The following is a 24,215-nucleotide window of genomic DNA, read 5'->3' as shown; positions in this document are numbered from 1 at the left end:
AAACTTCGTAATGTACTGTGGGATCCTATTGGCTAGTATCTTGTTGAGAATTTTTGCATCTGTGTTCATCAGGGATATTGGTCTGTAATTCTCCTTTTTGGTGGGGTCTTTGTCTGGTTTTGGAATTAAGGTGATGCTGGCCTCATAGAACGAGTTTGGAAGTACTCCATCCCTTTCTATCTTTCAAAACAGCTTTAGTAGAATAGGTATTGTTTCTTCTTTAAATGTTTGCTAAAGGTCCCCTGGGAAGCTGTCTAGCCCTGGGCTTTTTGTTTTGGGAGGTTATTGATGACTGCTTCAATTTCCTCCCTGGTTATTGGCCTGTTCAGGTTTTGTATTTCTTCCTGTTCCAGTTTTGGTAGTTTGTGGGTTTCCAGGAATGCGTCCATTTCTTCTAGATTGCCTACTTTATTGGCATATAGCTGCTCGTAATATGTTTTTTTTTTTTTATTTATTCATGATAGTCACACACACAGAGAGAGAGAGAGGCAGAGGCACAGGCAGAGAGAGAAGGAGATGCAGGCTCCATGCACCGGGAGCCCGATGTGGGATTCGATCCCGGGTCTCCAGGATCGCGCCCTGGGCCAAAGGCAGGCGCTAAACCGCTGCGCCACCCAGGGATCCCTCGTAATATGTTTTTAAAATTGTTTGTATTTCCTTGATATTGGTTGTGATCTCTCCTTCTTAATTTGTGATTTTATTAATTTGAGTCTTCTCTCTTTTTTTTTAATAAGGCTGGCTAATGGTTTATCTTATTAATTCTTTCAAAGAACCAACTCCTGGTTTTGTTAGTCTGTTCTACATTTCTTCTGGTCTCTGTTTCATTGAGTTCTGCTTGAATCTTTATTAACTCTCTTCTGCTTGGTGTAGGTTTTATTTGCTGTTCATTCTCCAGTTCCTTTAGGTGTGAGGTTAGCTTGTGTATTTGTTTTTTGAGGGATTTTTTGAGGGATTCTTGTGTTGCAATGTATTTCCGTCTCAGGACTGCTTTTGCTGTACCCCAAGATATTGAACAGTTATATCTTCATTTTCATTAGTTTCCAGGACTCTTTTTAATTCTTCTCTAATTTCCTGGTTGACCCTTTCATTTTTTAGCAGGATGGTCTTTAACCTCCACATGTTTGAGTTTCTTCCAAATTTTTTCTTGTGCATGACTTCAAGTTTCAAAGAATTATGGTCTGAAAATATGCAGGGGACAATCCCAATCTTTTGGTATCACTTGAGACCTCATTGTGACCCAGTATGTGGCCTATTCTGGAGAAAATTCCATGTGCACTTGAGAAGAATGTGTATTCAGTTGCGTTTGGATGTAAAGTTCTGTAAATGTCTGTGAAATCCATCTGATCCAGTGTATCATTTTAAAACTCTTGTTTCTTTGGAGATGTTGTGCTTTGATATGTCATTTGCAGAAAGTGCCGTGATGAAGCCTCCCAGTTAGTGTATTATCTAAGTATGTCTTTACTTTGGTTATTAATTGATTGATATATTTGGCAGCTCCCACATTAGGGGCATAAATATTCATGATTTTAGGTCCTCTTGCTGGATAGATCCTTTTGGTATGATATAGTGTCCTCCTTCATCTCCTACTATAGTCTTTGTGATAAACTTAATTTATCTCATATGAGGATGGCTACCCCTGCTTTCTTTTGAGGACCATTTGAATGGTAAATGGTTCTGCAACCTTTTATTTTCAGGCTGTAAGTGTCCTTAGGTCTAAAATGAGTCTCTTGTAGACAGCAAATAGACGGATCTTGCTTTTTTATCCAGTCTGAAACCCTGCGTCCTTTGATGGGATCATTTAGCCCATTCATGTTGAGAGTAACTATTGCAAGATATGAATTTAGTGTCATCGTAATACTATTCAGTCCCTGTTTTTGTGGATTATTTCTTTGGGCTTCCCCTTCCTTTCACAGAGTCTCCCTTGCAGAGCTGGTTTGGTGGTCACATATTCTTTCAGTTTCTGCCTATCTTTGAAGCTCCTTATCTCTCCTTCTATTCTGAATGAGAGCCTTGCTGGATAGAGTATTCTTGGCAGCATGTTCTTCTCACTTAGGACCCTGAATATATCCTGCCAGCCCTTTCTGGCCTGCCAGGTCTCTGTGGATAGATCTGCTGTTAATCTAATATTTCTCCCCATATAACTTGGATCTCTTGTTTCTTGCTGCTTTAAGGATTTTCTCTTTATTTTTGTAATTTGCAAGTTTCGCTATTAAGTGTTGAGGTGTTGAATGGTTTTTATTGATTTTAGCTAGGGACTTCTCTATCTCGTGGATCTGAATGGCTGTTTCCCTCCCCAAATTAGGTAAGTTCTCAGCTATGATTTGTTCAAATATGCTTTCTGGTCCTCTGTCCCTTTTGGCACCCTCTGGAACCCCAATTATACGTAGATTTTTCCTTCTGAGGCTGTCATTTATTTCCCTTAACCTATCCTCATGATCTTTTAATTGTTTGTCTCTTTTTTCCTCAGCTTCCTTCCTTGCCATCAACTTGTCTTCTATGTCACTCACTCTTCTATCTCAAAAACCCTCTAGTTTAGATTGCATCTCATTTGATTGATTTTTAATTTTGGATGGTTAGATCTAAATTCTGCAGTCATGAAGTCTCTTGAATCCTTTATGCTTTTTTCCAGGGCCAACAGTAGCTTTATAATTGTGCTTTTGAATTGGCTTTCTGACATTGAATTGTAATCCAAATTCCGTAACTCTGTGGCAGAGAGTACTGTTTCTGATTTTTTCTTTTGTGGTGAGTTCTTTGTAATCATTTTGCTTAGTGCAGAGTGGCTAAAAACAAGTACTGGAAAAGGGATGAAAAACAAAACCAAAAAACAAAAAACATACAACAACAACAACAACAACCAAAAAAGGGGGATCCTCTGATTCTATATATTTTAAATCCCTCAACTTCCCCTGAAGCTTTCCAGCATTGCTTGGTCAAGAACTTGCTCTTCCCCTGTCCTTCCAGCTGATCTTCTGGGGGCCTGCTGTGCTGATTCTCAGGGGTGTGCATCTGGGGGAGCTGCTCCGCCCCCTGCCAGGTGCACGGCTCAGTGGGAGCTGTTTATCCTGTGAGGCCCCTGTTCCCTGGTAGCCCCGCTCCATCCCAGGCACAGGGTGACACAGGAGGACAACAACACTGGCCGCGGCCAGCTCTCCAGCCCTGGAGTCAGCTCCTGCAGTGACTCCCACAGTCTCCCAGTCTCACTGGCCTGGGTGCCCCCGGGGGTTGCGGGTGCTGATCTGCGCAGCTTGGGGGCACCCAGCAGCAGGAGCGTCCTCGCTGTCCTGTGCCCTCCCCGCCCCCGCCTGTCCTGGGGGGAAGCGCAGGGTCCTGGGCTGTGGCCCCGGGGCTCTGGGCTCCGGGGCCTGCGCTGCTGCAATCGCGCTCCCGGGCGCGGCTCCCGAAGACAGCAGGGACCAGCCCCCTCCGCCCCGAGCCGCCGCAGGAGCTTCCCGAGGCCCCGCCAGGCGCGTTGCAGCCCTTCGCCGAGCTCGGCCGGTGGCGGGGGCGCTCTCCCCGGCGGCTGCCTCGTTAGTGGCTCCGGGAGCCTGGAGGCTCCACCGCCCTCCTGCGCTCTGCCCGAGCTCCCTGCTAAGCGCCTTTGCGTCCGGGAAGAATCCCAGGCGGATTTTTAAAGTTCCTGCTTCAGGACTGACTGGGCTTTCCTATCCCGGGAGGCTTTTGCCACCTGGCCTTAGCCCGGCTCCTCCCAGCGGGTGGCCCTCCCCCAGTTGATTCTTTTTTTTTTTTTCCCTGCCTTCCTATCTCGTTAGAAGCAAAAACCCTTCTCTCTGTAGGGTTCCAGCTGTTCTCTCTTCAAATCTCAGGTCGAATTCGTAGGTTTTCAGGATTTGAAAGTTTCTAGGTAAGTTGGTGGGGACAGGTGACTTGGGGACCCTACTCCTCTGTCATCTTGCTTCACCCCTTCTGGAGAAATATCTGTTCGTGTCTTCTGCCCATTTTTAAATTGTCTGTGTGTGTGTGTTGAGTGTTGAGTTATAGATGTTATAGAAGTTCTTCATATTTTGGTTATTAAACCCTTCAACAGATGTATCATTTGCAAATGTCCTTTCCATTACAGTATGTTGCCTTTTGTTTTGTTGATGCTTTCCTGCACTATGCGGAAGCTTTTTTTTTTTTTTCAGAAGCCTTTTAGTTTGATGTAGTCCCAGTAGTTTATTTTTGCTTCTGTTTCACTTGCCTTAGGAGATATATCTAGAAAAATGTTAATATGGCCAATGTCAAAGAATTTACTGCCTATGTTCTCTTATAGGAGTTTTAGGGCTTCAGATCTCACATGTAGATCTTTAACCCATTGTGAGCATATTTTTTGCGTATAGTGTCAAAGAAATGGGTAGGAAATATCAGAAAGAACATGAAGACAGAGACAGAGAGACAGGGAGACAGAACATGAAGACTCCGAACTCTGGGAAATGAACTAGGGGTGGTAGAAGGGGAGGAGGGTGGGGGGTGGGGGTGAATGGGTGACGGGCACTGAGGGGGGCACTTGACGGGATGAGCACTGGGTGTTATTCTGTATGTTGGCAAATTGAGCACCAATAAAAAAGAAATTTATTATTTAAAAAAATTCTTGAATACAAACAAACAAACAAAAGAAAATAATCCAGGTTCATTCTTTTGCATGTAGCTGTCCAGTTTTCCCAGCTTTAATAAGTGGAAGAGATTTTTGTCCCATTGTATATTCTTGCCTCCTTTGTTGTAGATTAATTGACCGTGTAAGCATGGGTTTATTTCTGGAGTCTCTATCCTATTCCATCGATCTACATGTCTGGTTTTGTGCCAGTGTCTGTTTTTGCGCCAGTACCATACTGCCATACTGTTTTGATTACTATAGTTTTGTAGTATATTTTTTTATTTTATTTATGATAGTCACACACACACAGAGAGAGAGAGAGAGAGAGAGAGAGAGAGAGGCAGAGACACAGGCAGAGGGAGAAGCAGGCTCCATGCACCGGGAGCCCGACGTGGGATTCGATCCCGGGTCTCCAGGATCGCGCCCTGGGCCAAAGACCGGCGCTAAACCACTGCGCCACCCAGGGATCCCTGTAGTATATTTTGAAATCTGGGATTGTGATACCTCCAGCTTTGACTCCCATTTAAGTAGGGGCTGTTGAATCATTATTTGGAAGTGTGAAATTTATCAAATTTGGAAGTGTGAAATGATTATTTATCAAAGTGTGAAATGATCATTTATCAAATTAAATTCTTTTAGAATGCACAATAAGACTTTACCATTTTGAAAAGATCAGAAAGATATTGAAAAAGATATCCCAATATAGACCTCTGTATTCTATAAACATATTCCAAGCATGGGCTATGGACCAAGTACCCTTCCACATACAGTGACAAAGCACAGACACTTTAATGCCTGCTCTTGAGGGGTGGCCAGTGATAAGAGCACACCCCAGGGCTGGACAGTGATAGTGTCATTGGAACATGGGATCCAGTGGACCTGGGGAGGTGATATGAGCAGAGATGGGACTGGAAAGACTGCAGAAGGTGGGCTAGACCCAGATTCATGTAGGCCCTGAGAGCCGCAGTTAAGAAAGGTGGGCCAGGACACCATCAGGAGACCTCAGAGGGGGCCAAGAGCATGGCCTGATTGTTACATTATCTCTGAAGAGATTCTTAAAAGACTCTGCTAGTACAGCAAGTCATAGCACTGCAATTTCTTTTTTGAACTGTTTGATTATATCTCAGTGTTTCTATATTTGATGATAAAATCCATATTTCCACTTTCCAGAAAACTTAGGCAAATATAATTGATAAATATTAATCTGAGAACCCAGATAAGTCTTGTTTCCAGGAAACTCCACTGTTAAAAAGCTAGTAAAGAGTCTCCAAATTTGAATTTTAGCATCTCCAGTGAGAAACATGTGCAAACACTCGAGGTTACTTTTTCTCTCCTTTGTAACCTTCACCAAGCTGCTTTTCATGAGGCCATACATTTAGAGGTCAGCAGTATCTTCCTTCATACCATATTATGGAAAGAATTCCTAACATGTGCTTTGAGAGTGATATTACCTAAAGCTTCAGAGAGGTGTCTGAGGTTTGGCAGTCTGGGCACATGCAAATAAGACTGCTCTCGGTGTGACTTGGGGCCTACCTTTTCTCTTACAGGTGCTGCATACGGTGGCTGAAAGTTGCAAGCCTGTTTGTCTTTGTGGTGGTGTGCTCTGTGAGTATCACAGAGCTCTGCTGATGGGTCAGCAGAGCTCCTGGGTGCCTTGGGCTGGGTAGCAAGGCATCTAACATATAGGGCTCACGCCTTTCTTTGGAGGAGATGCTGAGGGGATGTGGGATTGTGAGCTGAGGTTGGTGACAGAGGCCTCTCCTTAGCAATGGTCCTCTGCTGTGATAAAACAGAAGCCCTGGGGACCTGACTTTGATATGTAGAAGGCAGTTAGCTTCATCCTTTGGGTCTAACTTTCCACCTGAAAGCAGCTTACCAATTCTGTTTTCAACCATGCAATAAATTGTCTTTATTTGTGTTGGGACGTGTCCAATATCATGAGTGGCCCCAAGAATGTGTCTTACTGCCGGCATTTGTGTAGGGTGTATTCTAATGTGGCCCTAGCTAGAATCACATTGTGGGAGCTCAGAATATTTTGCCAAATGAATGAGTGTGAGATTCTTTTTTTTAAGATTTTATTTATTTATTCGTGATAGACATAGAGAGAGAGAGAGAGGCAGAAACATAGGCAGAGGGAGAAGCAGACTCCTTGCAGGGAGCCCGACGTCGGACTCGATCCCAGGACTCCAGGATCACGCTCTGGGCTAAAGGCAGGCGCTGAACCGCTGAGCCACCCAGGGATCCCCCGAGTGTGAGATTCTTTGTGCTCAAGTGTGCATATCTCTGTGTGTACACATGTATGCGCATGCCTGACTGTGTGTGCACATGTGGATGTGAAGTCCTTTGTGCCTGCTGTGTGTTTGTGTGTCTGCATGCCTGTGTGTGACATGTGGGGCATTTGTGGTCTGTGATCACTTAGAAGTTGCGTCTGTGTTTGGGGTCTTATTTCTGGGTATGTACCAATTTTCAGCATTGGCATAAGACACTTTGCATAATTGTTGGGAGACTCCAGTGGGTGGCTGATGCATGCTGGTGTGATAACACATGAGATTGTGAACAAGGATGGAGTATGTGAATGGTGTTTTCATGACTGTGCTATGTGGACTTCAGGACGTGTTGGTTGTGCCTCTTCTATGCAGGCAGCCTATGGTTATGGCCATGCTGAACCCTGCATGACTGGAAACTACATATGATCACATGTGGCTGTGAATAGTTGGTTTTCATTATCTGCATATGTGGGCATGAGTATCAGGACTCTTTGTATGTGTGCAGTTTTGTGCATGAGAAGAGTCTCCTCAGTGTAACATATAGAGAACAATATTGCATCTTGAGCAGTGAGGGTAGTTCATGAAGTCAATATTGGCTGAATTTAATTGAATATCTGCAACCCTTTAAAAACCCACAAAGGTTGGGGGGGGGGAAGCAGTGACCCAGAGAAATTATGCATGAAATAAGGAACAAACACATTGAACTTTGAAAACTTCATGTTTTTACTTTTTTAGCTGCCAGTTTGCCTCTCTACTTCCTATTCACACAATTGTGTGGTTCTAAAGCTTTGGCTGCTTAGCAGGGCCTGGTAGGTGGGTGCACTGGGATTTCCAAAAAGAAAGTCAGCGTGGGCCAGGGCTTTCCTGAGTTCCTGAGGATTGACCTGAGCTCTGTGTCTAGTCTTCACCCTTCTTCTGGGATTTAAAGTTTTGGTGATTTGAGAAATTTGTTTTGAATGTCTATAACCTATCTTATAATCACTTCAGTGTCTTTCTGGTAAGGTATAATGTGCGCTGCAAATTCCATAAACACATACTTTAACCATCACATGGGTTGTTTCCCCTTTTCTCCAGTATGGAAAAAGTCATGTTTACCTCTCTCTGATGATTTAATTTTGTGGCTAAGTGGTAAATAAGCAAATATTAAAAATCAAGATCCATTGTAGTGGAGAATAGTATACTGAATCAGAATTTTATCTCTTAATATCTAAGAAAAGATATTTAGAGTGAGCTGGTGAATGTTGGATACATCAGTCAATGCCATTATCATACCCATATTTTCAACTTTTGTCAAAATTATTTAAATCCTATTGTTATCCTGCCACAAATCTATCATTAAATGTTTCTGATTGTTACAGATTTTATTCAGCCTGTATCCAGATCAAGGAAAGTTCTGGCAATTGTTGGCTCTGTCACCACTGCAAAGCTACTGTATCCAGTCTATTCTGAGATGGATAGTTTACAAAGAGACACCACAGAACTATTTTAGCTGTTGCTAAAGGTCACAGCATAGGTGATCACCACTCCACCTGTGCATATTTTGTTCCTTCAGGACATTTGATGAAAGATGGGCCAGTGCAGAAGGAGAGGGGAGCACCAGTAAGACTATAATGGGTGGTTGGTGGTGACAACATCCAAGTGGCACATTCTAGTTAGGGCCTGACTCACCTGGGCTCTTGCATACTCTGGTTTATACTCTGTCCCCACTTCCTTTTGCATTTCAGTTTAGGTGGTTTCTACTGACCTGTTTTTAAGTTCATTGCTTCTTTTTCTTGGCTGTGTCATCTGGGCATGATGATTATTGGTTTCTTCATACTGTGTTTTCTCTTGCCTTTTTGTAGGCCTCATAGTTTGTCACTAGAACCTGGATGTGTTGTATAGGATAGTAGATATTGAGTGTATTAGTCAACTTGAACTGCCATGAGGAAATGCCACAGTCTTGGGGTAGCAGACACTTACAGTGCTGGAGGCTGGACATCCAGAGTCAAGGTGCTGGCCAACTTGATTTCTGGTGGAGATCTCTTTCTGGCTTGCAGATGACTGCCTTTCTTGCCATTGCCATGCCGTGTGTGTATGTGGGGAAAGAGTACATTCTCTGGTGGCTGTTCTTATAAGGTCACAATCCTCTCAGATCAGAGTCCCACCCTATGACTTCATTTAACCTCAGTTACTTCCTTAGAGGCACCATCTCCAGATACAGCCACAATGGGGGGCAGGGCTTCAACATATGATCTTGTGGTGGAGATAAGCATTCAATCCATAGCACTGTGGGCTTTAGTTGAGAGTCTGTAAATCTAGTCAGAGGTCAGCTATGTTGCAGTGTGTGGTTGCCATGGTAGCCTGTAGCATCCCAGACACTTGGAATTGCTTGGCTTCTTTCCTGCTGTCTGCCAGGCTGTGCACTCTTCCTACTTCCCACAAGGGGAAGCTGCTGTGCCCTTAGAGTACCAGATTTGATGCACTTCCCCAGGAAATTAAGGCTGTTTCATGAGTCTCCTAATTTCTCCATCTTCTTTGTGGGTACGTGCTAGGGTTGTGGAGCAAAATCTCATATAAGAAAATGTAAACACCCCAATCATGTGGATGCCAGAGCCTTGCTACTGTCACAGTAACCCATACTTGACCTTGAACAGGTAAAAAAATTTTCTGATTTATTTTTTTAAGATTTTATTTATTTATTCATTAGAGACTCAGAGAGAGAGAGAGAGAGAGAGAGAGAGAGAGAGAGAGAGAGAGATACACAGGCAGGGGGAGAAAGAGGCTCCTTGCAGGAAGCCCAAAGCAGGACTCGATTCTAGGACTCTGGGATCATGCCCTGAGCAAAAGGCAGACGCTCAACTGCTGAGCCACCCAGGTGTCCCCAAAATTTTCTGATTTAATTTTGCCTGCTTCTGTGTATGGTAGGAACACCTGTCTTAGAGAAGCAAACACTTGGCCCTATTTCTCCCCACAGTCACCTGTCTCACTCTAGATTTCAAGTTAAATGTTTCTGATGCAACCTCATTCTTGACAGAATAAGTCATTAACTTAACATCTGTCTAGCCTAGAGTAGGAGTGGTGTGATCCCCTAGAAGATGGATCCTGCCTTCCTTTCATGTGACCTCACTGCAAATGATCAAAAGCTGCTGCCTAGGCTGACCCCAGGGCTTGGAGGGATCTTATCCAGAAACAGTCTTCATTGAGAACCAGACAGGGAGGGCAAAATATTTGCGGGTTGCTGAGTGATTACTGTACTGTGGCAACTCCTGGATAAACCTTATCAGTCAGCAGAAATCCTAAGTAAACATAACGAGTAAGAATAATAACGGGGTAAAATCAGATGATAACAAATAAGAGTCTTATTTATCCCGCTTAGAACTGTGCTATGTCACTTTTACTCCACACACTGTACATGGTCTTCCTTCTAGAGCAGCCCAACTCTTTCCTGGGACTTGAATGAGCCCAAGCCCATCCTAATGGCTGTCAGGCAAATGGTTTTACTTAGCAGCAAGAGTAACTGGGGAGTTCTTGCTCTTGTTTCCTGAGCAATGTGCATATTTAGATGAAGAGAGAGAGAGAAGTACAAGAGACGGAGAGAGCTGTGTGAAATGATAGGAATGCTACAGAGTGGTTCTTGTGTGTCTGTGGATCTGTTAAAGAAAAAAAGTGTTCAGTGACACTTGTTAAAGATGGCAAGTCACATTTTATTCAGGACCTTAGTGATACTTGTAGAGACTACTGCAGTGAGGTCTTACAATGGGGAGAGATTGAGCTTGAAAAGTGGTACTTTAAAGCCAAGGAACAGGGTAGGAGGCAGAGGATGAAAAACTATGAAGAGGAAATGTCATGGGTGATAAGAAATTCTGGCCAAACTGACCTCACAGGATTCTTGTGGAAGGCAGGCCAGAGTGAACAACATCCCGAGGGAATGGAGGAGCATGAGGAACCTGATCAAATATTGAATGTGATTAGATATGAAAAATGGAGATTCTGACTAAATCAACCTAACAGGATTCTTATAAAACTGACCTTGTAGAGAGGAGTACCGAAGCCCCAAAAGTCAGAGCTTAGTCTTAGAGAAGAAAGTTCAAAGGAGCGTGACTAAAGTTTGGCCAAAGAGAGACTCTGTCAATGATTAATCTTTATAAAGGCTGATTTAAGCTTCCCAGGGGGGTCTTTAGAAGATGTACATTGTTCTCAATAGATTTTCCAAACAGACTACATTTCTGAAAGCTCACAGACCCTCTCCCAGGACCCTAGGCTGAGAACTTGCTGTGAGTGTTTGTGAAAGGAGAGATCAGAGGTCAGAGGTCCCCGTCAGATGCCCACAGAGAGCCAACTGCTGCTGGTATCTGCAAAAGGTGGGGGCAGAGTCAGGGGAGGCTAGTCTGTGTACCAGAGTTTGGACCTTTGAAGGTGATTCTCAGCAAAGGGGTGTTATTGTGCAGGTCTGAGGCAGAAAGTGATTCAGGCCTGGTTTTGAAAAGCAAGTCGTGGTCTTCTCTTTGTTGACCTCATGAGTGAAGAGCCCCACTGTTTCCTTCTTAACTTCTGGCCAGACCCCAGGGGTGTGTTTTGGTGGCAAGTGCTTTTGGAGAAATCCTTTCTATCTTTTAGCTGGAGAATAACAAAGCTGCCTTTTCCCCCATGATGTTTTATTTGTAACAGACAGTAGGGCTTTGTCACCTCAGTAATTTCAGGGCTTATTTTAGCAACTTTTTGAAACAGGAAGTGGCTGTGATTGCAGGCACCTGATGTTCTTTTTCCCTGAATTGTTCTCTGTGCTTATTATGGGGGACACCTGACCAAGGCTCCTAGGTCATTAGACAGATGAATAATGGTCAGCAAGCCAGATTATATATAAGCAAGTTAATTAGGCTTGCTCACTGGCCTTCCTCCCTTCCCTCCCTCCCCCCTTCTTCTTCCCTTCCTTCCCTTCTTTTCCCTTTATTTCTTGACATATGGTCCATTTTCCATCACACCCTTCATAGTAGCCCTGGGCTTTCAAAGTACACAAAGAAAACACTATACATGTTATAGGATTTTGTCTCCTGTTCTTCTCTTACATCCTAAGCTCCTTATACTACCTCATAATTATGTTGTCCAATGATAGTCACTAGTCACATGTGGCTCTTTAAATTTAAATTCATGTTAATGAAGTAAGTAACATTAAAGTTTCACTTCCTCATTCACACCAACCACATTTCAAGTGCTTAATAGCCATATGTGATTAGTGGCTACCATATCAGACAACATGGATATACAACATTTCTATTATCACAGAGAATTCCATCTGCCAGCATCACTCTAGAAATTAAGGGCAATCATTCATCCATTTGGTCCCAAATGCTGGAGAAAATACATTAGCACTAGGAGGATTATTTTTTGATGAATTTATCAATCTTAAAAGTTTTATACTTTATCAAATGACATTGCTCCCATTTTTATCAAGAAGGTGAGTCTAAAGAAACCCCACTTTCTTACCTCCATTCAACTAAACAAAAGTTGTGTCAAAGAAAAATTGTATCACATAAACAGGTAAAGAAAGCTTTATTCAAGACTATTGCAATATGGGAAAGATTTAACTCCAAATACAACAGGGTAAACTGGGAATCTACAGAAGGGTAAGGGCAAGGGTGAGGATGGAAAGTTACCAAGGGAACGTGGTTGGGCATTAAGAGTGAAGGGATTCTGAAAAAAAAATGAGTGAAGGTATTCTTTGTACACTGGGCTCCTCAGGCCAAGGTTAAGGCTTAATCAAGAAGAGGACTCAGAGGACTCAAGTTTGGTTAAGGAGGAGGTCCTGACCAGTGTTGACCGAACTTGGCATTTGATTGGCTCTGTAGCAAACTGAAGGGTAAGTCCTAGAGAACTCTATAGTTTAGATAGAAATGAAGGCCCATTTTCAGGCTCTTGTGAATTTGTTCCATGTCCAGTGTCCAGTAGCAGCACATTGCCGGCTGTTTAGAAGTGTTTTGGTCATGTGTTTTTCTCCCCACCACATACAGGCTGCCAAGACAGCTGCCTGCACTGGGACAACCAGAGCAGAGTCAATGGTTATACTCATTAGAAGTACAACAGGAAGATGATTAACCAGGAACTCAGAAGAGGGATGTTTACGGGGCTCACAGAGTGAGAAGAAGGTTTATGGACGGCATCTCAAGTTAGCTCTTGAAATATAACTTTTATTTGGGTAGTGGTAAAGGCAGGAACTAGAGAAAGGAGGCAATTTCTCTCTGGCTTCTCCATGCCCCTGGATCTGGCAGAGACTCTGGTCTAGGTTTGGAGGATTAAGCTTCAAGGATGATGCTACAAACAAATATTATTGATGGAAAAAGTATTCGTTGGGGCATCTAATATGGTCAGAACTACATTAGTTTCTAGAGAAGTAGAGAAATGAATAAGATGCAGTTACTCTTCTTGAGGAGTGAGACCAGTTGGGGAGAAAAATTTAAAACAACTGCAGTATGGCGTGAGCCCAATATACAGAGGAACACTGGAAGAAGCCAGAGGATCTACTGGAGTTGTGGATGACAAGGAAAGATATAAGGAGAGGAAAGCTTGAGTGAGAACTCAAAAGATGGTAGTAGTTCTTCAGATTTGGGGAAGGCATTTGAGGCAAAGGCAGAGAACTATGTGTTATGAGCGTTGCAGACAGTTCAACATGGCTGGAAAGCAAGGATTGAAGCTGCCTGCAGGGGTGAGGCTCAGTTAGAGGCTCCGGTTTTCAGGGATCTGGAAGTCACAGTTGACACCAGAGCATCCCAGTAGGCTTTGAATCCTAAGTGCATGGTGGGCATCTAGAAAGAGAAAAGGAAGGGTGGAAGTACCTGTTGTCCTGTGTCTATATGATTTTGTGTGCATTCCATTTAGTTGGTTAATCATAGTGTGCTTTGTTACATGATTGTCTCCACAACAGGGTATGAGATACCCCCTGACCCTCAGGACAAAGGTCTTATTTTATTCATTCATTTCTTGGAACCCAATAGATGCTCCAACAACATTCGTTAAATCTAAGGGTGAAGCCACTGCTTTTCCAATGTTGGCCTCAAGGTGGTGCTGTTCTGTCTTTTGGGTTTCTGCAAGGTCTCTGGAATCCTTTCTGAATTGAAATTCTCTCTACCCTGTAGTTTGTATTCGCCCTGGGGAAAGACCAGGACAGGAGTAATTTTGGCAGAAACAGCAGTGTCTCTTTGCGCCTTTTCTTAATACATCCTGCCTAATGTGTGACTTCCATTTTCCATTTGTCCTTGATGGAACCCAAGTAACAGCATAGGTGTGTGGAGAGGCTTTCCAACCAAGTGTTGGGGATGGTTGCTCATTCTGGGCTCTCATGATGGACAACAGGGCTGATAAAGCACTTTCTTTACCAGGATGTTTTATTTGTACAATTTAAACCAGTACATTGTGCTGGAGGAAATAGATAATGAAAAAAGCATTAACCATTCATTGGCCCTTGACAGTCAAAGCTAATCTTGTGTACATTTTGGCAACAGTGAAGTTCTGCCTTTTCCCTTAGTCTGTTTTATAAACCACCTGTTTCTTCTAGGGTTTTTTTTTTTTAAAGATTTTATTTGTTTATTCATGAGATACACACAGAAAGAGGCAGAGACACAGGCAGAGAGCTCCATGCAGGAAGCCTGACGTGGGACTCCATCTGAGGACTCCTGGATCACACCCTGGGCCAAAGGCAGGTGCTAAACTGCAGAGCCACCCACGTGTCCCTCTTCTAGGGTTTTAAGACAGATTAAGGGAATTGGCTACTGAATCCTACGATCAGTGAGCTCCTGCTAAGTCTTTTGAGATCTCATATAAAGCATAAATTATTTTGAGATTCATATTTCCACCTACAACAATTTTCTCTTCTGGATCAAAATGACTAGGCTAGTCACTGTTAGAATCCCTTTCATGACCCCCAGAACCTTGCAGCAGAGAAAGGAGCTGGCCCAGAGCAGCAAGAAAAGGGCTGAATAACATAGGCTCCTATGTTTGTGTAACACCCAAATGCAGGATGTAGGAGCTAAGGGGAGGCCTACAGTGGGGGGTAAGTATCAAGGGAATTATATTCTGTAGGAGAAAAGCCTCTTTACCTGATAATTTTTCCCTGATCAAGAGCCCTTAAGACATTTTGAAGAAATTTCTCTCTTCACTGCAGTGTGTGTCACTTATTTAGCTGACTTCAGAATTCTTACTTTCAACTCTCTTTGTGATTTCTCATTCTAAAAATAGAGACCTGGAACCTATAGGATTTGGGCATGGATGTGGATCAGTGTGTCTCTTCATTTATGCAACCATCTTGTCTTCTAGCTCACTGTGGGTCTAGGAGCTTAGGCAATTTGATGCTGCCTGCAAAAAGTGGAAGCAGAGATAATGGCAGGATGGGGAGACACCACTTTGAGGTTTAAACAGATAATTTGAAACACACAGGATCAGATGTTGCAAAACCAACTGCATGTCCGGAGTGAGGTGCTAAAGAGATACGGAGTGGCCAAGGGCTGCAGTTCAGTAGGAGGAAAACAGCCTGGATATGTATTTCTGTGTGCATTTTCTGAGGAGGGTACTCACTGGGTGGATGGTGCGGGGACTTCAGGCCTCAGGACTTCCTTGCTTTGTGGTTCACCTTGACTTTGCCTCAGCTTCAAACCTCACCAGCCACATGGACTCCACACTGCTCCAGGTGGACCTGGCAGGGGCGCTGGTGGTGGCTGGTGGCCCAAGTTACACCAGCAGAGAAGAACATGTCGTGGTGGAAGTGACCCAGGCTGATGTTCCAGGCTCCAGGCGGCGGCGGCCACAGCAGGTTATACTTACAAGTTATTTGAAAGGAATTGTAAAAACTCATTTAATCTCTTTATAAATCGAGTTTCCTTTTGAGTAGATTTGATGGGAAGCCATAAGGGAATGGCACTGTTATTAGGCAAGCCCTATCTTTTGCTTTGTCTTTGAAATTTTCTTTTCTCCTTTTGTCTAAGACAACTCTTACCATTGTAGTAAAATCAAGCTTGTAAGTTTTTAAATTCAGATTATTTTGCTGGACAATTCAGGGAATTATTATATATTTGAAAGTGGTTTTCTGTTGTTAAAGCACAATTAAACCTGGGCTTTCCTATGGCACAGAAGATATTTCAACAGCACAGTTCCTTTGGGCTTGGGGACACTTGGCTCAGACTTGCATAGTTTCCCAAAGCTTCTGCTTCTAAAGTGGTAGACTCTTGTGCTTAGCATCTTCTAGACAAAACCCTTTTTCTCCCATCCTTCCAAGGCAAGGAGAGGCAGCAGTGGTGTTGTCACCATGGCCCAGAGTCCAGATAAGGTCTGACAGTCCTCTGTATGTCCTGACCTGTCTCCCAAGTCCTGGGCTTGATGACTCCCCAGGATTATCATAGTGACTTGTGTATGAAGTTCAAGGGTTTTCCCTCTTATAATCAATAAAAGGAACTGGTGCACAATGCTGTGTCATCCAAAATGGTGCACCTCTCACATTTTCCTGCCTTGCAGAGCAGGGTCCACAGAGCAAAGGCCTCAATATGAATGAGGCTGCGGTTTCATGGGTGATAGTCTGTGCCTCACCAGTGTTCTAACCAGTTGCCTTGGCTGTGGTCTTAGGATGTAAACTTGGCCTCCTTGTGTGCAGTGCACAGTTGGCTGGCAAGGATTTCTTGGTAAAGGCGAGGTGGGCACACATCTGTCTGCTCTGTCTGTGGGTCTGGTGTGGAGGAAGATGTGACCTTTTGCAGCCTGCAGACATAGGTGCTGCCCAAGAGGCGGTATTGAGCTATTCTGCTCTAATGCGCACATTCATGCCTTGATCAATTTCAGAGTTCCTATTTTCATTTGCTTTATGATTAGGGGCAGCAAAGCTCCAGTCCTCCATTAAAGTTTCCTTGGTCCCTTGGCTACTTAAGCCAGGCCTTCGCTTTCTGCTCACATCTGGCCCCCCTCCACTGATTTCTCCATTATCCTGCTTAGAACAGGAATATGTGGGGTAGATTTGCCTGCAGCAAAGGAAGCTTCATCCTTGGGTCCTACCTCCCATGGGGTCCTGTGACATGGGTATGGGTATGGAGAGCTTTCTTCTTCCAGCTTGCAAGCAGGAAGCAGTTCTAAGCAAGTACTTCTTGTGAGTTGCCTCAGAAGGCTCAGAAGATCCCAAGTCTCTCATAAAGTGCAGTGATTTTTTTCTCCTAATAAATCATATTTACTTCTATACCCTTGTGCCTTTTACACTAATTCTGTTTTTGTACTCTGTATTCTTTTTTTTTTCCTTGAAGCCATCTACATTGTGGAAATTGCCAGTTCCACACAGCTTGTATATGCTCTAGTGTCAGGGATGTGGGAGCTGTATAAAAAGTCCTTGCTGTTCCTCTTTTTCTTCTTTTCTTCTTCTAAACTAACACCTACACTGAATAGTGCTGAATCCTGGGTGATGGTTCAGATTCAAAGCCTTACTGTGATATTACATTTCAATTTTTACAGGTCACTCAGAATTGGACAGTATTTTTAAATCCAAGAAGAAGTGAGCGCTTGGTGGTGAGCAGGACCTTTGAGATGCTGAGCAGGTGGGTCTGAAGTGATCAAAGATCTTGGGGGAGGACTTTTGGAACATTCTCACTTACAAAGTTTGGCTCGTGGGACTCCAATTTCTGGCACAAATAGGCAGATCAGCTTTGCGGTCTGGATGGGATGCTCCAACTGTACAGTCTATGAACATGAAGAATGTAGTAGGGCATCATTAACCACAAGTGTCAGGAAATGAGGATTGATTACAGGGTCCATTCTGAAGCAAATGGTATTTTATAGTTGATGTTTTAATTTCATTAATATTATAAAGCTCTACAATGGGGAATTCTAGGAAATTTTAGGATTCTTTCTCTTTTTCTTCAATGCCACTCCATATTGAGTTTGCTAAGCCTGCTATAACAAATACCACAGACTGCATGACTTAAACAGTAAAAGTTTATTCCCTCAAGGGTTCTGGAAGGTTTGTCTCTTCAGAGTACTCTCTCCTTGGCTTCTTGTTCCTATGTTTTCACGTGGACTTTTCTGTGTGTGTGTGTGTCTGTCTGTCCCAGTCCCTTCTTATAAGGACACCAGTCACACTAGTGACCTCATTTTAGCTTAATCATCTCTGTAAAGACTCTATCTCCAAATATAGTCACATTATGAAGTATTGAGGGTTAGGGTGTCAACATCTATATTTTGTAGGGACACAGTTCAGCTCAGAATAGTTACTGACTAAATTTTTAGAAAAGTGCTTTAGTTTCACCATGCCACATACTGTTGATTACTTGGATGTTTCTTGTTCCAGGTACTTTTCCCAAATATCTATGACAACCTGTCTACATGTTCTCAGGTTGAATATGGCCTTTTTTGAATCTCCATCATGTGAGAATGGTTGTATTTGCTATTTTTAGCAGGCAAAGCAGTCAGTGTGTGATGAGGAGAGAGAAAATTAAATGGCTAGAACCAGTATGAAAGTCCTTGCTCCCTGTTAATTGTTGGAGTGGCACCTGCCAGATGAGGGCTGAGGGGCCCACATCAGATGGACCTGGCCACAGGGAGGCTGTGTCTGCATCTCAACTGCTCATATGCACTTAGAACTCCTCGTCTGCCAGGTTAGACTTTGGGTTAGATCACTTTGGGGTCAGTTTGAACTCTGGATGACTTGTGTTGGAAAGGACACCAAGGAAGCAAGCATTAATTGTTGACATAGAGATTGGTTTCCCTTACCAGTGGTGATATCTTTGCTTCATTCTGCAGAGATACTGTTTCTATCAGCATTCGAGCCTCCCTCCAGCAGACACAGGCAGTTCCTCTTTTGATGGCTCATCATTACCTCCGTGCAAACATAGAAACACAAGTGACTATTGCTGTGGTCATCCTTGCTGGGGTCTACATGCTGATTATATTTGAGGTAACTTTCATGCCAGCTCTCTAAGACTTATCTGGGCTCACAGGTAAGTATCTTTCAACATGTGGGTGCTCCAGATGGGCTCAGTTCTGCTTTTAATCAAACTGTAATGGCATCTTTCCTAAAAAGGAAGATTTCCATCATTCTAGGTAGAATATTGATCTTACTGGAATATTTGCTGAATCTTGGCAACTGACACATGCAAGATGAGTTTTAGTGGGCCCCTGCAAAAGTTTACCTGAGAAAACTGTATATGTACATGATTTTCTCACCCTCACTCTGCCGTTCACTTGAAGTGTGATGCTGAGGGGGTAAGTGTTGAACCTCTCTGAGATGCACATTAAAATGCCCCCTATTTGCTTCATAGGATTGTGTGTATTATAGGGAATGAAGAGACCTTGGGCTTTATGGGGGGCGGAATTACTATTTGTGATGTGTATCAACTCAGCTAATGAACCTTTTCACAAGTGATCTCATATCTTATAAATTTCATGTTTCTGGGAAACTAAGTGCGGCTCTACCTTTAATAGCATGCAACAAAGTACAGACACTGCCTGGGTGGGCTGGTCCATTGTTAATTTAATCATTAAACCAGGTGTACAGCAACACGTTCATGGGAATCTTGGCTCCAGTAAGTTGAGCTTGGAAGGTCCGTAGAGGATGTGATTCTGAAGATGTACTTCTTCATGAGTGTAGGATAAGTATGGGAAATGCCTTGGAGTTGTCAAGGAAATGGCCTGCAGAAGTGGCCAGGAAATTCCAGAAGATTTTCTTTCCATGGTTGTCTAGTCTACCTGATGAGAAATGTTTGCTCCAGTAAGTTGAGCCTAAAATTCCAAGATCCAATCATTGGTTTAGTTGTTAGATCTCTTATGTCTTTTTAATTTCAGCATAACTCTATTCTCTACATTATTTTCCTTTTTACCTCTCAATCAATATTGTGTTTCTGGATTTCTTTGAACACCTATACACTGTGATCTTCTAGAAAGACTCACAGATTCAGAGGCAGCTGTGCCCTGTCTGGGCTGTGGTTTATTACCATTACCAGCAGTGGGAAAAGCCTTATCAGAGAATCTGGGAGAGCCCAGGAGCAGGGTTTCTTTCGCTTAAGAGGCCACATAGAACATGCATCACATGCCCTCCTTAATGCCCATCACCCAGTTACCCCATGCCCCACCTATCTCCCCTCTAGCAACCCTCAGTTTGTTCCCTATAGTTAAGAGTCTCTTGTGGTTTATCTCCCTCTCTGATTTCATCTAATTTTATTTTTCCACTCCTTCCACTATGTTCATCTGTTTTGTTTATTAAATTCCACATCTGATACTTGTCTTTCTCTGACTGACTTGTTTTGCTTAGCATAATTCCTTCTAGTTCCATCCACATCATTGCAAAAGGCAAGATTTCATTCTTTTTGATGGCTGAGTAATATTCCACTGTATGTATATGTGTGTGTATGTATGTACACACATATATACATACACACACATGACTTCTTCTTTCTCCATTTATCTGTCAATGGAAATCTGGACTCTTTCTGTATTTTGGCCATTGTGAACATTGCTGCTGCAAACATTGTGGTGCAGGTGCCCCTTTGAATCATTATGTTTGTATCCTTTGGATAAACTTGTAGTACTACAATCGCTGGGTCATAGGGTAGCTCTATTTTTAACTTTTTGAGGAACCTCCACACTGTTTTCCAGAGTGGCTGCACCAGTTTGCATTCCCACCAATAGTGTAAAGGAGTTCCCCTTTCTCTGCATCCTTGCCAACATCTGTTGTTTTTGGAGTTGTTAATTTTAGCCATTCTGACTTATGTGAGGTGGTATCTCATGGTGGTTTTGATTTGGATTACCCTGATGCTAAGTGACGTTGAGCATTTTTTCATGTGTCTGTTGGCCATTTTTTAAAAAAGATTTTATTTATTCGAGAGAGAAAGAGAGCAAGAGTTCTTTGAGAAAGAGTGAGCAGAAACAGGGAGATGCAGGAAGAAGTAGACTCCCTATTGAACAGGAAGCCCAACACAGGGCTCAATCCCAGGACACTGGGATCATGATGTGAGCCAAAGGCAGATGCTTAATTGACTGATCCACTCAGGCATCCTTCTGTTGGTCATTTATATGTCTTTTTGGAGAAATGTCTGTTCGTGTCTTCTGCCTATTTCTTGATGGATTATTTGTTTCTTTGTTTGTTTTGGTGTTGAGTTTGAAAAGTTCTTTATAGATTTTGAATACTAGCCCTTCATCTAATTAGTCATTTGCAAATATCTTCTCCCATTCCATAGATTGCCTTTTCAGATTTCCCAAATGTTTCCTTTGCTGTGCAGAGCTTTTTATCTTGATGAAGTCCCAATAGTTCATTTTTGCTTTGTTTCCCTTGCTTTTGGAGACCGGTCTAGCAAGAAATTGCTGTAGCTGAGATCGAAGAGGGTTGCTGCCTGTGTTCTCCTCTAGGATTTTGATGGATTCCTGTCTCACATTTAGGTCTTTCATCCATTTTGAGTTTATCTTTGTGTCTGATGTAAGAGAATGGTCCGGTTCCATTCTTCTGCCTGTAGCTGTCCAATTTTTCCAACACTATTTGTTGAAGGCACTGTCTTTTTTCCATTGGATATTCTTTCCTGCTTTGTTAAAGATGAGTTGACTATAGAGTTGAGGGTCCATTTCTCGGTTCTCTATTCTGTTCCATAATCTCTGTCTGTTTTTGTGCTAGTACCATACTATCTTGATGATTACATCTTGGTAATACAGCTTGAAGTCTGGCATTGTGATGACCCCAGGTTTGGTTTTCTTTTTCAACATTCCTTTGGCTATTTGGGTTTTTATTGTAGTTCCATAGAAATTTTAGGATTGTTTGTTCAACTCTGTGAAAAATGTCCATGCTATTTTGATAGGGTTTGTATTTAATGTGTAGATTGCTCTGGGCAGCATAGACACATTTCACACATTTCATTTTTTTTTATGATAGTCACAGAGAGAGAGAGAGAGAGGCAGAGACACAGGCAGAGGGAGAAGCAGGCTCCATGCACCGGGAGCCCGACGTGGGATTCGATCCCGGGTCTCCAGGATCGCGCCCTGGGCCAAAGGCAGGCGCCAAACCGCTGCGCCACCCAGGGATCCCCACACATTTCATTTATTGTGAAAATTCACAATATTTGTTCTTCCAATTCATGAGCCTAGAATGTTTTGCCACTTTTTTGTGTCCTCTTCAATTTCTTTAATAAGCGTTCTATAGTTTTCAGAGTACAGATCCCTTACCTCTTTGGTTCCCAAGTATCTTGTGGTTTCTGGTACAATTGTAAATGAGATTTATTTCTTGATTTCTGCTTTGTTGCAAAAGACTTCTGTGCATTGATTTTATATCCTGCAACTGCTGAAATTTTGTATCAGTTCTAGCAATTTTGGGGTGGATTAATTCAAGTTTTCTATATAGAGTATGATGTCTTCTGTAGAGAGTGAGAGTTTGACTTCTTTGATAATTGGTTGCCTTTTATTTCTTTTTGTTGTCTGATTGCTGAGGTTAGGACTTCCAGTACTATGTTGAACAATAGTGGTGAGAGTGGACATTTCTTTTCTTTTTTTTTAAGATTTTATTTATTTTTATTTATTCATGAGAGACACACACACAGAGAGAGAGAGAGAGAGAGAGAGAGAGAGGCAGAGACACAGGCAGAGGGAGAAGCAGGCTCCATGCAGGGAGCCCTACATGGGACTGGATCCCGGGACCCCAGGATCACACCCTGGGCAGAAGGCTGCGCTAAACTACTGAGCCACCCGGGCTGCCCGAGAGTGGACATTTCTGTCATGTTCCTGACCTTATGGGGAAAAACTCTCAGTTTTTCCCCATTGAGGATGATATTTGCTGTGTGTCTTTTATACATGATTTTATGATATTGAGGTATGTTCCCTCTTTCCTTAGCCCAAAGAGAGTTTTTTTTTAATCAAGAAAGGATACTGTATTTTGTCAAATGCCTTTTCTGCATCTATTGAGAAGATCATATGGTTCTTGTCCTTTCTTTTATTATTATGGTGTATCAGACTGATTGATTTGTGGATGTTGAATCACTCTTGCAGCCCAGGAAGAAATCCCATTGGTCATGGTGAATAATGCTTTTAATGTATTGTTTTTTTTTTTAAGATTTATTTTTTATTTATTTATGATAGACATAGAGAGAGAGAGGCAGAGACACAGGAGGAGGGAGAAGCAGGCTCCATGCCGGAAGCCCGATGTGGGTCTCGATTCCGGGACTCCAGGATCACGCCCTGGGCCAAAGGCAGTTGCCAAACCGCTGAGCCACCCAGGGATCCCCCTTTTAATGTACTGTTGGATCCAATTAGCTAGTATCTTGGTGAGAATTTTTGCGTCCATGTTCATTAAGGATATTGGTCTGTATTTCTCCTTTTTGGTGGAGTGTTTGTCTGGGTTTAGGATCAAGGTAATGCTGGCTTCATAGAATGAGTTTGCAGGTTTTCCTTCCGTTTCTAATTTTCTGAAGTTTCAGAAAAATAGGTACTAATTCTTCTTTAAATGTTGGCTAGAATTCCCCTGGGAGCTCATCTGGTCCTGGACTCTTGTTTGTTGGAAAATTGTTGATTTTTGCTTCAATTTCTTTGTGGGTTATGGGTCTGTTCCGACTTTCTATTTCTTCCTGTTTCAGTTTTGGTAGGTTACATGTTCCACGAATGTATCCATTTCTTCCAGATTGCCTAATTTGTTGGCATAGAAGTGCTCAGCATATTCTCTTATAATTGTTTAAAGTTCTGCAGTGTTGGTTGTGATCTCTCTTCTTTCATTCATGATTTTATTTATTTGGTCTTTTCTCTTTTCTTTTTCATAAGTCTCGCTAGGAGTTTATCAATCTTATTAATTCTTTCAAGGAACCAGCTTCTAGTTTTGTTGATCTGTTCTACTATTCTGATTTCTATATCATTGATTTCTAATCTTTATTATTTTTCTTCTCCTGCTGGGTTTAGGCCTTATTTGCTGTTCTTTTTCCAGCTCCTTTAGGTGTAAGGTTAGGTTGTGTGTTTGAGTCATTCCTTGTTTCTTGAGAAAGACCTGTATTACTCTGTATTTCCCTCTTAGGACCTCCTTTGCTGCATCCCAAAGGTTCTGAACTGTCGTGTTTTCATTTTCATTTGCTTCTATGTATTTTAAAAATTCTTCTTTGATTTTCTGGTTGACCCATTCATCCTTTAGTAGGATGTTCTTTAATCTCCATGTATTAATGGTCCTTCCAAGTTTTTTCTTGTGATTGACTTTAAATTTTAAAGCATTGTAGTCTGAAAATACGCATAGTATGATCTCAGTATTTTCGTACCAGTTGAGACCTGATTTGTGACTCAGTATGTGATCTATTCTGGAGACTGTTCTATGTGCACTCAAGAAAAATGCATATTCTGCTGCTTTAGCATAAAATGCTCTGAATATATCTATGAAGTCCATCAGGTCCAGTGTGTGATTCAATGCC

General features: G+C 42.6%; 1 protein-coding gene across 5 annotated transcripts in view; it reads left to right on the top strand.

The window, feature by feature from the left end:
• The window catches only part of OCA2 (OCA2 melanosomal transmembrane protein), a 389,085-nt gene that overhangs the window by 84,844 nt on the left and 280,026 nt on the right, over positions 1 to 24,215 (top strand). For 3 of the 5 annotated variants that reach the window (XM_055326878.1, XM_055326877.1, XM_055326879.1), the window contains 5 exons: positions 6,139 to 6,196; positions 8,217 to 8,289; positions 15,474 to 15,637; positions 17,314 to 17,396; positions 18,598 to 18,751. In XM_055326878.1, the coding sequence (XP_055182853.1) occupies positions 6,139 to 6,196; positions 8,217 to 8,289; positions 15,474 to 15,637; positions 17,314 to 17,396; positions 18,598 to 18,751 (532 nt within the window). The remainder of the gene's footprint in view (positions 1 to 6,138; positions 6,197 to 8,216; positions 8,290 to 15,473; positions 15,638 to 17,313; positions 17,397 to 18,597; positions 18,752 to 24,215) is intronic. The other 2 variants (XM_055326880.1, XM_055326881.1) reach the window with 2 other exon arrangements.

The sequence above is a fragment of the Nyctereutes procyonoides genome, unplaced genomic scaffold, assembly GCF_905146905.1.
Source record: "Nyctereutes procyonoides isolate TBG_1078 unplaced genomic scaffold, NYPRO_anot_genome, whole genome shotgun sequence".
In the NCBI taxonomy this organism is placed as follows: domain Eukaryota; kingdom Metazoa; phylum Chordata; class Mammalia; order Carnivora; family Canidae; genus Nyctereutes; species Nyctereutes procyonoides.
This window is presented reverse-complemented; position numbering and strand designations above follow the sequence as displayed.